Source organism: Brachyhypopomus gauderio, chromosome 15, assembly GCF_052324685.1.
Source record: "Brachyhypopomus gauderio isolate BG-103 chromosome 15, BGAUD_0.2, whole genome shotgun sequence".
Classification (NCBI taxonomy): Eukaryota; Metazoa; Chordata; class Actinopteri; order Gymnotiformes; family Hypopomidae; genus Brachyhypopomus; species Brachyhypopomus gauderio.
Genome location: NC_135225.1, coordinates 19639814 through 19656863, shown reverse-complemented (window position 1 = coordinate 19656863; position 17050 = coordinate 19639814). Strand labels below are relative to the sequence as shown.

General features: G+C 44.2%; 1 protein-coding gene across 2 annotated transcripts; it reads right to left on the bottom strand.

Moving 5' to 3' along the window:
- Nucleotides 1–431: 431 nt before the first annotated feature.
- On the bottom strand, nt 432–15428 carry meis1b (Meis homeobox 1 b). Of its 2 annotated transcripts, none has more exons than XM_076974981.1 (7): nt 14783–15428; nt 13160–13380; nt 11907–12048; nt 11643–11693; nt 11049–11099; nt 8984–9130; nt 432–617 (listed from the first exon to the last, which is right to left on the bottom strand). In XM_076974981.1, exons 1-7 carry the CDS (start codon nt 14792–14794, stop codon nt 447–449), a joined length of 795 nt encoding a protein of 264 aa, XP_076831096.1. In that variant the 5' UTR covers nt 14795–15428; the 3' UTR covers nt 432–446. The 2 variants fall into 2 exon arrangements, with proteins under 2 accessions (XP_076831096.1, XP_076831097.1); XM_076974982.1 differs by having other exon boundaries at nt 14960–15428.
- Nucleotides 15429–17050: the final 1622 nt, after the last annotated feature.

The window sequence follows — 17050 nt, the reverse complement described above, 5'->3', positions numbered from 1 at the left end:
GAGGAGGAGGAGGGATGGAGGGAAAAATCAAACGAGGAAGAGGCCGGGCCAAAGCGGGAACGGTCGCCCCGGTGATGTGGAGCAGAAGGCGGAGCTTCCTGCCTGCAGGCCTCGTAGGCCCTGGAGATGCCAGCCTGACATCGCCTTCAATAATACATGAAGCTGCCTGCAGTTCACTCAGAAGTGCCTTCGCCGCTCACCGCAACCCCCCCCCCCCCCCCCCATACCCCCCCACACCCCACCCCGGTCGCACAGGGGGAAGAGGGCTGTTTAAAGAGCGAAGCCAGCCCCCCACGGACCTGCCCCAACCCCCACCCCCCACGTTCCTCCCCACAAAATAAAAGTCCTGCACCTCTGCCATATCTGTTTCAGTCAGCCTCTCCCGCAGCCCCGGCAACAAGCCCAGACTCAGCTCAACTGTCAGTAGGATGACTACAGAATAGGCATTATATGCAAATACACACACACATGGACGCGCGCGCTGGACACACAGGCAGGGCCTTACCTTGTTCGCTGCTGTTGTCGCCGCTGTGTGACGTGTGTCCTCCACTGGAGGGTCCCGGTGTGCCCCCAGAGCGCGTGGACGCCGTGTCATCGTGGTCTCTGTTCCACGAAGTCTGATCCATGAGAGACAGAAAGCAAGAGAGGAGAGAGAGGGAGAGAGAGAGGAGAGAGAGAGAGAGAGAGAGAGAGAGAGAGAGAGAGAGAGAGAGAGAGAGAGAGAGAGAGAGGAGAGCAGAGTTAGGCGTCAGACGGCAGGGACTCGGCGGAGATAAGATGTCTGGCCACTCTCGTATCACAAAGGCAGCCGGTGCGATCAGACACTCCTCGTGTAGCTCGTGGGCAGGGAAACGGACTCTTCCCACGCCCTGACCACAACCCGCCGCACCACCCCCACCCCCGCAGTGACGCGTGAAACCCAGAGTCCCTCGTACCGAACGCCCAGCCAAAAATACTAAAAATAAATAAAACACGGATGTCAGCAAATATTGAACCTTTCTGGGGTTCAACCCTACGAGACCGTTGCAGACGCACATAAGGGTGTCAGATAATGATCCGGCTTTACCACAGGCGGGAGATCCATGGTCCGGAGAGGAGAGTAGAACGGGCTGAGCCAGGCCGGGCCGGGCCAACGTGGTTTAGTAGTTTCAGCTGCTCTGCTTGTCTGCCTGTTTCCGGGGGCCTGCGGACGGCTAAGATCCGTGCGTTGTACTGCAGCAGCAGAGGCAAACGCCACTCACAGGCCCCCCTTATATCTCGTGTGTGTGTGTGTGTGTACCCAAGCCAAATCAAATAAAAGCCTTGCTCTCCTTGTAAGAGGGACACAGCAGACAGGGGGGGCGATGTGGGGGGAGGAAGGGGGGGGGGGGGGTGATCTCGTTGACGATTCCGCTTAGGTGTATAATGGCTGAGGAGTGTCAGCTGTTAGGCGGATGCTATGTGGCAAATGGAAGAGACACCAGGATAAAGAGAAGGAGGCCGGACAATGGGGAGGCTGGAGCAGGAGCGCCGGGGCCCCATGCAGGGCCCTCTCGCCCCATACATCACACAACAGATGTTGCCTCTTATCGCCGGGGCGGCTGAAAGTAACCTCTGCGTGGGGAAGGAAAGCAGAGCGGCCGTGTACGAGCCCGACGCATCCCGGGGCCCGCAGGAGGATTATGGGAGCAGCTGATGCTACCAGTAAACACACTAATGGGCCGCACGCACATATGCCGCGCCGTTGAAGCCTTGGGTGTGCCAACCGGATCGTGTTCGAACCGTTCGACGATGTAAGGCCTTCCAAAAATACACGCCGGGTTCATTCAAACGGCCCGGGCCAAACAGCTGTTCTACCCACGTCACTGACGGGCTGGGTTTGACCAAAAAAATTATATATATATATATATATATATATATTTATATTATAGCCCGTTTGAATTTTGAACTTTTTTTTTTTTTTTGCTATACCGACTGATCATTTCACCTCTTCCCCAAACAATCCAGCTCCCCGCGAAACTCGGGTGGGTAAATATTCCTCCAATAAAGCCCGAGGCCGATGCCAGTCGCCGTGCGTTGGTGCCGAAACAAACTGCTGTTAAAAGGGAGGGGAAAGTCAAACGAAAAAGCGGCGTATTCTGCAGCATACCAAAAGTATGCCGTAAGAGGTAATTTAGAACATGTGCTCAGAGAGCGGACTGTTAAAGCAGAAATTGCCAGCTTCTACAACTCTCTCTTTTCAAAAGAGAACAAGAACAAGAGGGGGAGAGGAAGAGAGAGAGAAAACAGAGGGAACTTGTTTATTCAGAGCTTTGTGGAAAAGAATGGTACAGCACCCTGGGGAGGGGGGATGCCAGACACAGGAAGCCCAGCACCTCGCCGTGTAGAAGGATGTTTTTTTATGCGCAACAAATCCCACTTGAAAATATAATTAGACAGAGAAAATGGCAAACTATTGCATTAACTGTAATTGAACAAAAGAGCAGAGGGGCTTGTGGGAGGCTTGCTGCCGAGGCCCCTGGGAATGGGGGAGGGTCTTAGCCCAGGGTGAGTGACATCTCCAGTCTATTTTTACCCGGTCGGCCACTCCTGGCCGCCACTGATCTAACGGCTAATTAATAGAAAACGGGCGGATGGCAGAGGAGCGAGACGTGCGCGAGACGTGCGTGAGACGTCCGCCCGGGCCGCCACGTGCGTGAGATGCAGGGACAGAGTGGTGTGTGCGGGCGCGCGGAAACGCTGCAGAGAGGGGAGTCACCATGCGCCTGCTGGGCTGGGACAGACATGCATGCAGCTGTGGAGAGAAAGCACTCCCACCACACACACATATACACACACTCCCACCACACACACATATACACGCACTCCCACCACACACACATATACACACACTCACACCACACACACATATACACACACTCACACACATATATGCACATATACACGCACTCCCACCACACACACATATACACACACTCACACACATATATGCACATATACACGCACTCCCACCACACACACATATACACACACTCACACACATATACACACACATGTATGCACATATACACGCACTCCCACCACACACGCACTCACACACACACACACACATATACACGCACTCCCACCACACACACATATACACACACTCACACACATATATGCACATATACACGCACTCCCACCACACACACATATACACACACTCACACACATATATGCACATATACACGCACTCCCACCACACACACATATACACACACTCACACACATATATGCACATATACACGCACTCCCACCACACACACATATACACACACTCACACACATATATGCACATATACATGCACTCCCACCACACACACATATACACACACATATATGCACATATACACGCACTCCCACCACACACACACACATATATACACGCACTCACACACATATATACACGCACTCACACACACATATACACATACTCACACACTCATACCACACACACACACACATATACACGCACTCACACACTCCCACCACACAAATGCACACACACTCATATACACACACACACACACACATATATATACACACACACATGCACTCACACACTCCCACCACACACACACACACACACATACACACACACACACACACACATACATATATATACACACACACATGCACTCACACACTCCCACCACACACACTCACATACACACACTCACATACACACACACACACACACACACACAACAGCCCGTTTGATATATTCACTGTCCTTCTAATGAGCTGGCTAGGATTTATTCAGTCCTCCTTCCTTCCCCTCCCCCTCCACATTTTTCTTTCTCCATGCTCTGTCTCCATGTCTCCCCCCCACCCCCCTCTTTCAGTCATACCCTCTCCTTTGCAGGATGTAGATTAATTCAATGCTTAATTGTTTAGTAAATTCAATTTTCCACATTCTGTTCTGCGTAGCTTTAGCTAAAGTTCTTAAATCTGCGGCGCCTAGCCCAGGGAGCAGCGTTTGTCATCTGTGCCTGCCTCGCGTTTTTTTTTTTTTTTTTTCATTACCATTTTCTTCCTCCACCACTTAATTCGCCGTGAAAAGATTTTCCTTGCTGGAAATTCTGATTCCGCTATGATCGGTGAGGCATTCCAATTCATTGCATTTTCATTGTGTTGGGACTCAGACACCAGTGCTGGCTCTCACAGGGCGCCCCACGTTACACCGTGGCTCACGCGGAAAACGCTGGACGCCCCGATGTGTTTATTCTAATAACGAAAACGCGCTCTTGCGCACATGCACGTGACTTAAAAAAATGAGGAAGAAATCCATGTGCGCGTGTTTACTTCCCCGCGCGTCCTTGACGGACAGCTCCGCGGACCACTCATGGCACTGCGTTCGCCGTGTTCCCGCCCCCTCCTGCACGACCCTATCCAGGCATCACAACATACTCCGCTAATGAAGTCCCCCCCCCCCCTCCAAGAAAGCCCCAGAAGGGGTTGTCCCCTGACCCACAGCGGCTCCCCTCGGAGACCACGACGCACAGGAGCGCAGCTGAATGAACCCCGGCCAAAATATAACGCAACTCCGGGCGCCCACGTGTTTGTTTATTTGTTTATTTGTGGCGTGTTGGTAAAAGCAGGAGCCGACAGAAGCATGCTGGGACGCCGGCTCGGGTTGACTGACAAACCCACGCTACACTGGGGTATCAGAGGGGCTCGGAAAATGGAAGGATTTTCATAATGGTATGCACAGCCAGCAAGGGGGAACAAAACAGAAAGCGAGAAACAATGTCCTCCCCCATATACCTAGTGCCTGGCCCAAGCTCACAATGCATACCGAGACATGGGCTGAGTTCGAGGGGGGGGCGAGAGCAAAACTTGATAATTGCGGAAGAAATCTGGTTGGTTTCGGTCTCTGGGGAGAGAAAAATATCTTCGCATGGCCTGTGGGTGATATCTAGTTTTAGAACCAGTGGAGTCACTCTGTGGAGTAACAGAGGATAATCACGCATCTCACTTAATTACAACTGCGTTTACGTGCCCGGTCCACTAGGCCTTGCTAGAGGAATCTGAAAAGCTGCGTTTCTATGAGTCACATCATAGAAAGCAGGTGGTGTTGAATTCAGGTATGTATAGGAAGATTCAGGAAAGGGGGAAATAGCATGTCACTGGGCATACACCAGTATTTTTTGAACAAACACTGAAAAGAACAGATGGCATATGCTTAATATTTATTCGTTTATTTTTTTATTTGTTTACTTGTCTAAAAGCTTTTGTAGTTTGTGGTTAAACTGCAATAAAAAATCATACAGAACCATATGCTTCTAAAATGAATGCAGAGAAAACATCTTTTCTAGATTTGATTAATTTAATTCTGAGCAAAGAAATAACCGTTTCATATTCTTATGCCACTTTCTAGTTAATACAGCCCCCAGCCCCCACCACCAGTCACGTGATCATCTCTCTGCATCACTTGTTGCGTCCTGGACAATGACCTATATTTGGACACGGAGAGAGAGGAGGGGACCACAACCTCACACACAACCTCACATTTCAGCCACAAAGCTGGTGATTATTTGGAATCACTGTAAAGGCTCGAGCATTGCAAAAGGTCTGAAAACCTCCAACACCGCACAAGATGGAGAACTCATCATAGTTCGGAATATGATGATACGCCCCGAACAACAGATGCAGATTAAGGAACAGACTGCACTGGTGGAGTGGATAAACCTTGTTCTGGGTGGACCGTTTTCACTGAGTCCTGCGATAAAGTATATTAGTTTAACCGCAAAGAACTAGCAAACAGTGCAAAACCACAGAAAGGGAAAAGGAAGCAAGAACATTATTAACCCAGCGAGATAAGACTCACACCCGTGAAGAGCGCACAATTTCAGCAAAGCGCCATACAGTGGAAACGACATCACGCACAATTATATGAAAATAGTTCCTCGCCTTGGGGAAATTCTGCAGCTAAGGGCTAGAGTTATATACGCCAAACCACACACTTGCAGCAAAAACTCGAATGCAAACAGAGTTGGCAATTTTACAACGGACAAAGAATGTAACTACAAATATGGGCAGCGTTGAGCATTTCAATTATCTGAAACCCTCTTCAGTTTGCCCGGAATAATCGAAAGAGCCCTTGAGTCGCTCCCGAAGTCGAATTAGCACTATAGCAGAACTGCAGAGCAAATGGCAGGGCCACCCCGCCTTCTCTCTGCAATTAAAGACAACTGTGGTAACACTGCAGAGCGAGCAATTGTCCTCACACTCTTAACTTTACAGACGAAGCATCAGCACTGAGCAAACAGCACAAACCAGCCGCCGAGATTCACCTCCCCCTCGAACTAGAAAAACAATGCTCCCTGGCGTGACACAAAAGACTACAATAAGAACAAGTCTTATTATTTTCTTAAGATTCCTATCTGTTCCTTCTTATCAATCTCGTGATCTATGTCTAACTTTCCCGTGAAAATAAACACTAGAGTTGGTTGCAAAATGGTTAACAAGTTCTGCGAGCTTTTAGGACGTGCCTAAACGGATTGGTCGGTGGAGAATGGCGCAGAGAAAGGGTTAAGGAGTGTTTATATCCAGTGCCTCGATTCTCACAGCACCTGAGGGGGGGGCTTGCGTTTATCACACTCCTGAAGTACAAAACCCCAAACTGGCTTGGCGGCATTCGCCCTGCGAGCGGAGAAGATCTGGGCTTTTCACCTCCAAACTCGACTATACTCGCTTTTTCCCCCCTTTTCGGTGGCGAGACGCCCTTCGTCTTTTATACTCACAAGCCATGCAAAACAATGGGACGCTGGCGCTGAGACATTATTGATACGATGCTTGGGTGAACAGAAAACGAAAACCCAGTCGACAGCCGGACCAGAGTTTAATAAATTCTATGTATATTCCCGAACATTTTCCTCTACTGCTAGAGTCTTCTTGCTGGAATAAATTGGTTTATGAATAAATGAGACGCCCTTTTTCCTCTTGTTAACATTGTGGAGAATTTGCACAAAGAAAATTTTTTCCAGTCCAATTCAACTTTATGCCCGAGGGCATATATTAAAAATACATATGGAGGGAGATAATGCACACAACGCAAATTCGTTAAGGGTGTCACCACCTAACAACCGCAATCTGAAGTTACAACTACAAAAAACAGGCTATAGGACTATAGGATATACACATATATATATATATATATATATATATATATATATATATATATATATATATATATATATATATATATATATACACACACACATACATAATACATACACACACACACACACACACACACACACACACACACACACACACACACACACACACACACTGTATGTCAACTAAAACTGCAGAGACCGCCCATTGTGCATGGCCTTAACTAATTTTAAAACATCTTTCCAGGCTATTTGGGAGGCTGCTTATCTCGTTGTAAAAAAACGTCAGTAACTCATTATTCTACCCTCAAAAAGTTGTTCACGTTACCTGGGTAATTTGACACTCCATAAGGAAATGTAAACACAGTCGGTCTCAACATTTATCGTAAAACCACCATCAAAGAAAATATAGGCCACGTCTTAATCCTAAAGTCATTAAAGATCCGAATACGTGCCCCGGAGCACAGCATAAATTGCTCTTATCAAGTTATATACCTAGATACCCATGGGTCTTCATATAGGCCCAAGCTATTTCTATCACTAAAATAATTTCTCAAGAATTTATTAGCTCAGGAGTCTCGACACCCCCCTCCTCCCCCAACAGATTTTTTGCTAAAAAGAAACAAGTATAACGCATAATTTGCATTCTCTTATTTAATTCTGCCTTTGAATTACATGAACCATGATCTGTGCGAATCAGCTCATTAACATAATCATTAATACAGCCGAGATGGCGGGAGCAGGCAGCCAGGTCGTTTAATTCCAGTCCCTGTTTGGTAGTGAAAGGGAGGATATTCGCCAGGGTTTTCGCTCTCGAATAAAAGCTGTTGACCGACGAACTCATCGGAGAACTACAACTGGTCAGGGGCTTTTATTCGATCACTCAACCATATGGAAGTTCATGGATTTAAATTATTTAGTCTAATCGCTTCATTACTTTTTATGTTGGTGAATCTGCTAATCCCCTTAATATGAACACTTAGCTGTTCTTATCTAGTATCCCTCTAGACTCATATTTCCTGTTAAAAACAACTGCCCCGTGTGTTACATTTTTACGTCCAGAGATCAAAGATAAATCCCTATCATGCGAAAAAGTTTGGAAAACGTCAATTAAATCCGCACATGTGACGTTTGGTCATCGGCACACAACCTGGGGCACGACAGAGTCTCAACTGCATGCATGTCCTATATCTCTAAAGCAGAAACGTTGCTCAGTCCATCAATTAGGCTTTGCAGGAAAGGCGCCGCGAGACCGTGCGCGCGCTTTGCGCTGAATACTGCGGGGTAGCAATGTGCGCTCGTGCCTAATACTGCGGGGAAGCAATGTGCGCTCATGTCTAATACTGCGGGGAAGCAATGTGCGCTCATGTCTAAGGAAAAATACTGACAAGACAACCAACGAAGCGTGAACATCGTCAGAAAATCCAAGGCACCTAAGCAGAGTATTTGACGGAATCGCACCAGTGCTCTCGAGAGATTTCACCTCACACACTGCCCGCCCTCCACGCGGTTATGTGATAATAGATAAGCATTATGAATACCGTTTCGTTTGATTAAAAAAGAATAAGAAAAAAAACCGCGATGGGAGAGGACTAAATTAAAATCGACATGAAACAGGTCAGGTTTATGGCAATGCTTTCACAAGCTAATCCCCTCAGGTCGGTTCCGGGATCAAACCTTAATGAAGCAATAATGGCTACATTATTCAAAATTTTTTCATTCCGATGGAAACTAAAAGCCTTAATCGTATGCAAATAACTGCGAGGCATAGGAGTGACCCAGAAGACGAGCGGAATAGACAGCGCTTTTCCCGCAGACAGGCAGTGAAGATCACCACGTACCTGATCAAGCGGTCCCGATGACCTCGTGATCTCTTCACTGTCCGACTTTGATCCGCCTTCCCTTTCGTCTATAACCAAGTCGATGGGCATTTTGCCTTTCAAACAGCTGATGTAGCGGTGACAGAAATTGTCACAAAGTTCGTGTACCTAAACAATAGAAAGATGGAGAGGACCACAGAGGGTCATCACAGTGAGTTGACAAGTGTATACAGAAGTCTATTGACATGGTAAAACTCTCCTGACGGCAGGACGAAGTGTCTCAGCCCTAGTCTAGTCTACAACGAATGCATCAAGAATCTGGAATAACTTTGTTTTCTGACAAAATTGAGATATCGTCGACAATTGACATTGACAAGACGATTCACGGGCTGTATCGCATTCAACACCCGTATTAAATTCATCTGCTCCTGGGGTTGTGTCCATTAGAGATGACCTGCTTGACTGACATTTAAGGTAAACTGTTTAATTTCGTCTAGTTATTTCATTACCACCTCCTTTCTAGGGAATATGGCCTCTCTGGCCATCTGATACACACAACGAGAAGCAAATAGGCTTCGACATTATATGGCTACGGGCAGAAACACACGCCTCATCGGGAGGCATACAAGCCAGGGTGAAGAAAATCGAAAGGTTAACAAAAACGATCACGAATGCATATTGCGTGGATTATTTTTATTTATTTGTTGTATTAAGTTGTTTGTTATGGTCCCATCTCACTCGTGGTAGCTGTTAAAGCTAAAATTCCATCAAACGGCCCACAAACTACGCAAAACTAGAGGATTTTGTCGCTCATGTCCTATAAAACCAACAGATATGTTACTGACGCAATAATACACGAGAGGGAGTGCTATAACGGGTAATATCGGCACTGCTGTGCTGCGGTCGTAGGCACGAGGCCGCAGGCCGAGTGCCGTAGATCAGCACAGCAGTGCCGATATTACCCGTTATAGCACGAACCTCGAGTGTATTATTGCGATTATACCACAGTTCCATTATCGCTGTTTATTGAAAGATTTTGAGTAAAAGAGGACGAGAAAATACGACCTGTTTGGTTAAAAACACTCCGCCAGTTAAAATAGTTCCATTCAATGGCTCGCTGCTAAACTTACACAACACTCGAACAGCCTTACCCAATAAATATTATAGAGGTAAATATACACAAAAACAACTGTTGATAAAGTTGTATTTATTAAAAATAAAGTACAATTATTGACCATCCACGGCTGATTCGTTCAGGTATATGTTCAGTCCAGCTCTAAACCAACGAAGCTGCTGATGCCATATAACTCTCCCTTCACGTTTCTGACGGATCCATAAAAACGTCGTAAAAGCTGATTCATTTCATTTTTGTTGATAATACTAAAATCGACTGCAGTGTTGTTGCTCTTTAACCAGGATGTAAATACGTTAAGAGCCCAGGACGTTTGTTTAACGGTATTAATTTCGTTTTTCTGCATTTCCAGCTCATCCAAATCATTATTTGTAAGCATGACAAACCTTGGAGGCTCATTGGAGGAATCAGGCTGGTCATTTATAACGTCATCCTCCAGTTTCAGATCGAAACAAATGGTTTCGAAGCCAATAGATTTAATTAAATCCGTGTAATTCATTTTGATACTTTTGATACTTGTTTGTAGTTGCGCTGTTTGGCTTGTAAACGCCGCTTCGTTGCTAGGTTACCTGTATGTGGCGGAGTAATACATGGAGAGCTTCGGTTACAGTGCTATAACATGTAATATCGGCACTCCTAGATCGCCTCTCAGCCAATCACATTGTAGGGTCGGAACTAACTGTGGTATAATTCACGTCAACCTTTTAACGCCAGTGTAACATCCCGCAATAGAGCCCCAACGGTACACATACACACCGACATGGGGCCTATTATTCATAAACAGATTACTACTCTAGTTTTTACCGCCTTCATTGTAATTAAAGTCGGAAGAGAAAAGGCAATGCTATTGAATTTGACACTAATTGCAAAGGGCCACAGGAATATATATTTATGCAAATTATACGTTTGAGTGTGTGTGTGTGTGTGTGTGTGTGTGGGGGGGGGTGACATTACCTTCTCGAGCTCCAATAGATGAAATCGTAAAACCTGAATTGCTTGTATCATCTAAAGAAAATAAAAAAATCAAAATGGTAAATTTTATGTAGAATTTAGCATAAATACAAACACTGTTATATATTATAAGGGCATACAGTAATTAATGGAAGTTTGTTTCTATGGATTTACGTTGATTAAATTAACGGCACCTTAGTTAAAACAATTTGTGAACAAATAAAGACTTCCGACCATAACCAACCTCAAAATAAATATGCCAAATTTCTGTTAAAAGTGCAGACCTCAAACTGATGTTCAGCTAAACTTAAAAAGTACCAGTGGTCTGAATGACAAGAGTCCGCTGAGGTAAAGTTTATTTGCATAACAACTTTTCACCGCAAAAAAAGAGTTCAAAGCTAAGTGACGTTTCACAAAGACGTTTATCTGTAGTGACAACTGGAGCTATCGCGAAATCAAACAGTCCAATCTGAGTATCACTTCCTGAATGTTTCAAAACCTTGCAAGTCAAATGGAAGAACTACTAAGATCCGTATTAATAATTAATTTAATCTTACTAGTATAACAAACAAGCAAAAAAATAAATAAACTACTTACCAAATTATCCAGCTCAGGATTTGATGAAAATAATGGCTTTTCTGCTCTGATCTGCAGTGAAGTAAATACACGTGAGAAACAGTGATAAAAAATGGACCTAAAACAAATGTGTGTATATTTGTTCATTTTGAACTCTAAAAATGGCTTACATGCGTCACTTCTGATAATATGACACCACATAACATCACTGGTAAATATGCGAGTAAAAGTGCGAGTATTCAAAGTGAACTTTAAAACCGAACGCAACATAAGTTTGCCTCTAACCTGTTTTGCAAATACCGCTATATCTTCATTGAATGATTCTGACGAGCAGACATCTCCCCCCGCGACACCAGGCTCTCTGGGTGTACACGTCGCTAATTCACATTTCTCAAAAATCAGTGCTAGGAGCGGGAACAGGGGGTGCCTGAAAAGAAACAGCTTAACGTCACTAGGGACAAAACAACAGATGATCACAATTCCAACCCAAGGGCAATTTTCTGTCTATTCACACTGCTAAAAGAACCAGCATTCGGGAAACATATCGGTTCGTAACAAATAAACACCAATTAATTCACGTTTAGGGCATTGCAACAAGCCGATACACATTTTACACACATCTAAATTTAAATGATAATTGTGAGTAATACTGTCATGTGGAAAAAAAGTCAGATAACGCCTGATTGTTAAATGTAATACAACTTATACTACAAACGGTAGGCTATAGTGTAATATGAGATCACAGCGCCTCAGAATCAGGAGAGCCGGGTCTAGTCTAACGCACCAGCGGCGCGCAATGTTAACACAGCACGCTTTAAGGTTTAGGGTTAAATTAACTGTACAACAGTATCTATAGTGTAGTTTATGCATCGGTTTGTAAACTAAGATTTTGACACTTAAAATAAAACAAATACGATACAAGTTGTCAGTCATGTCTTTTTCTATTTTATGATTATGACTGATTATTATTCATTGTTGTTATTGTTATTATTCTTGTACAGTCTACAGAGTAAATGCAGCAGATATAAGATCTATGGATGTGCGAGTCTGGAATAGTATAAGTCTAAAATGCAATCTAAAAGACCACAACGCTAAACTGTCTCGCCAATTTCTCTATCCCACAAATACCTAACGCTAAACTTGCATTTGAACTATTTGTAAGGTTTATCTTATAACATGTGACAAAAATACTTAAACAGTTAAGTCGAGCAAAAAGTTTAAAATATGTTTTGGAATACATAAACTTATTGAATAACATGTTTAGAACAACAAACAAAATAGCTCGGCCTACACGGCACAAACAAGCTAGATAAAAAAAAAACATGTAAAATTGCAAAAGCGCAAAAGCACGCGCGTATAAAAGCAACAACGCTTTCAAAAAAGCCACGTAAAGACGTAACTGGAAACTTTTCAAATGCATAAGTAGGCTTCAGTACCTCTTTTAAACCTCAGGACACAAAATAATTGTCGACTGGTAAGTGCTTTTGTGTTATTGGCAAGTTACATAATGAAATGTCTTTTTGGCTATCTAAACGTACCCGTAAATGGCGTCTTTATCTCTTTTAAGGGCGTCATTGACGGATGATCCCATGCTTGGTGGCATGGCGTTGGTGTGAGCTGTGTGCGGGTACTGGTGGGAGTGGAGTTGGGGCCCGTGATTCAGGTGGACAGCCTGCATGGATCTTGCTGCGTGTGGGTCCCCGTACATCGTGGTTGGAATCCCTACTCCGTCCATCCCATAGTGGGGCAAATCTTCGTACTGCACATAAACACATTACGAAGATTCCCATGTTTGTCACGCTCCTTGCTCTCAAACAGTACAAATGAAGCATTTAAAAAAGGGGAAAAAATGTTCTTAAAGATTTAGTCGAAAAATTATGCTATTACTATAACCAACGCATGGAAAATATTCCACGGCCGTTTAACAGTATAACAGCCGAAAATGTTTATTATTAGTTTGCACTGCAAAACCAACCGTTTATTAAATAGTGTATAGGAACTTGCTAAGTTTGTCAAAAACATTGGCTGGAATACTGTGCTGTGTTGTGCGTAGCGTGGATCCCAGATGTTGGTATTAGACAGCGTTGAACATATTCACGTATCTACATTTTAGTTTAGATTCGTCTAAAGTCACACGAACACTCCCAAACTAGCCTTCTACTTCATATACCGTACGTGTGTTTCCATTATGACAAGAGTGCATCAAGGAATACACACGGCACAGTGTTGCCTAGTCAAGTTTTGTTTTATTTTAACTGGAAGTAACAAAATAATGTTTACAGTAAAACAAAAAAGTTGTATGTGCGGACACGTGCACCGTTTTTTTAAGAAATAAAACTTTAGAATTTCATAGCCTAAATTTTAGCCTGTTGCATTTGACGAATTTATGAGTAAGCCTAATGTTAATTATTCATCGTGATAACAGAGAGTGACAGGACAATGCGAGCGAAAGTGGGCAGAATTAACACATTCAGACCCCAGACCTGTAAAGGTGTAAACAGACAGCATGCTGTTGATGTATTCCCACATTCACGATCAGAAGGTCGGCGGTTTTCAATAGTGTGTGATCTCTTTAAAAAAAAAAAGTGTTTACAATTTGATTTACAAATGTAAAGGAAAGAAACCATAAACGCCAGGCACGCAGGTTTTCGCGTAATAGTGGGTATTAGGTGGATTATCTAGAGATGGTCCATTAACATTCAAATACTGAAATAATTAGACTCGCATAACAGCTTTTATCTAGTCACCGTCCCTGCCCTCGCATATCATCGGGTATTCTAATAAAATGTTACTGAATTAAAGCATAGCTTTATTTAGCCTCGTAAAGAAGAAATGCATAAAACTTTGGAATAAATTAGTTCTGTGAAAAGATAAAGTACCACGCGGGAAAGGTTTTCAGCGCTCCTTAACCCCCTGTGTTATATGGCATGAACTATTTTCACAGATATTTGACGAATCTTGGTTGGATGTGTTTAGAAGGTTAAAGTGAGATCCACGCAGGAGCGAAAGAGGCAGGAAGGGAACACGCATACAGCTGGAAATCACGTCAAACAGACGAGAAAGTTGGTGTGGGCTCGACTGTCATCGGCCACGTTTCAGTATCCTGAGCCCACTCTCTCCCGCACCGAGTTGGGGCAAACTTTTCGGAACAGGCTACATACCCTCTGCGCCATCGCCCTCCACACTCCCTCGTATTCGTTCAATGCAAAATATATTCCCTAAGAGGCCAGGATGGAGTAGAACCGAGACGCGCAAAATCCCAAACGAGAGGTTTGTTTTTTTTTTCCAAAAAAGAAAAATCCAAATGTTTTTTTCAAGCGATGAAGCCAGTCCTTCACCTCAAGTTTAGCCAAACACGGCAATATAGGTCCTCCGCTTTCCTCCGGACCAAGGACCGAACCGATCTTCTTTCCCGAACCAGTATGAAAACACCCTTCACACACAACTAGCTGGTCCCATGGCTCTGTGCCACTCCGCCTGTCAATCAAAGGCGAGCTTGTCAAAGTGCAGGATGAATGATGGAGGTCCGCGGTGCCACCGGTACCTAACGATGACGCTCAAAACACGCACAAAAACGAAGCTCTCTCTCCTCTTTGATCACTCGCAGCTCCTGGCTTGATTTTTTATGCAAAAGCTTCTAAATGAGATCAAGAGGAGGTGGGGTGATGATTCGGGCTTAGTTTTTTTCTTAAAGGAGCCACGATCGATGCTGCGAGCTTTCCTTTCCCGTGTGTGTACAGTGAGTGTGTGTGTGTTGAAGGCGGCGGAGCGCCGAATCTGGACCGGACTGCCGAAACCCGGAAGCAGTGGTGGCCATAACGGGTCGCGTCTCACGCAGCGCGGTGGGCCACAACAAGTAGCTCGCGAAGCAGGGGGGGTGGCGAGCGCAGGACGCGCGCGGTCCGGTTCTCCGAGTTCGGCGCTAAACGGCGGAGAAATTGCACGCGGAACGGGTTTATTTCGGACCACGCTATGACTTATTCGCGTGGATTTATCCGTGGACGTTATGATGACCCGTGACGCAGCAGTCAACAGTAGAATATATCGGCAGACGCGTCCCTATACATTCGGATCAACATTATTTCACTAGTTAAAACCAAAAAGGGGCAAACGGAGACAAAATAATGGCCTTTAACTTTAATTCTTAAGCTAATGCATTGAAAAAATCCATCATAAACCGTATGTAGCATCTGACATAGTGCCTATAACAGCATTTCAGGCGCATCAGTCTAAACGTAGCTTACGGACATGTTACTACTCCAAATTAATTCTGTACATTTGCCGCGCGATCGTGTGCAACGCTGATTTGCAATGGTGTTTGAATGTAACTCGCATAAAGTTATAAGAGCTGAAATGTGAGCATTTGCACGTAGCATTTAACACAACACTGTGCAGCTATCTTGCCCTAACGCACACGGAAGCTATCCACTTCGTGCGCTCTACTCTAAAACACCCCCATGGATTGTGAATGGACTGATCCAGTCATTGTGGGATCTCAGAGTTTCGTATGATGTCCAATGAAAGTGAGGAACAGTGATACAAGTCATCTATTGGTCCAAAAAATGATCCATCATTAATTGATCTGTCTATTTGATGGCAAATATAAGAGAAGGAAAATAATGAGAATGAAGAATATAACACTAAGAAAAACACACTCTTTAAAAACTCTCTCTCTTTCACACACACACACACACACACACACACACACACACACACACACACACACACACACACACACACACACACACACACACACACACACACACACACACCGCGCGCGCTATTCTACTTTACAATATCACTACTAAATATGTAAATGTAACAAAAAGGTATCATGTCTTGGATCCAAAGAGTTTGAAATTAGAATGGTATGAAAAAGAAATATGAGAGAAATTCAGCTACTTCTCTTTACTACTTCTGCAAAAGTTTTTGTAAATTGATAAATAAACTAAGTGTTCTAGTGACGTTTCTTTAAAGATAACTGATTGCAGTTAGCGAGAAACTGTCACAAAATACTCCTGAAAAGGTAGAGATTTAGAAGCCATGTCTTCACAATCGCTGCAATCCCTGGACAGTCTTTTAATTGAGATTATAACATACATGTTTACGTTTCTATAAGGAGCTGTCTTTTGGACTTCCGCATGTGTAATAATGCAAAATTAATGTCATTAACACATTTCAAACTTTGGAAAGATTTTTGGAAAACACTAGATGTTTAAATCTAAAATTGTAGTTCACATGCGTCTTTGTGGGAATGCATAGGCTAGTTGTTGGCGACGCAGTGACTGGTGACAAGGTGTATGAAGATGGTCTGACCGGCTGTCATCGCTCAACAACGCTTTGTGCCAAGAACATAAGAGGTATTCTGTGTTTCCCGAACAGATTTTTGTGCTGGTCTGTCAAGAACGGAAAAGCAGTCCGTCGTTGAA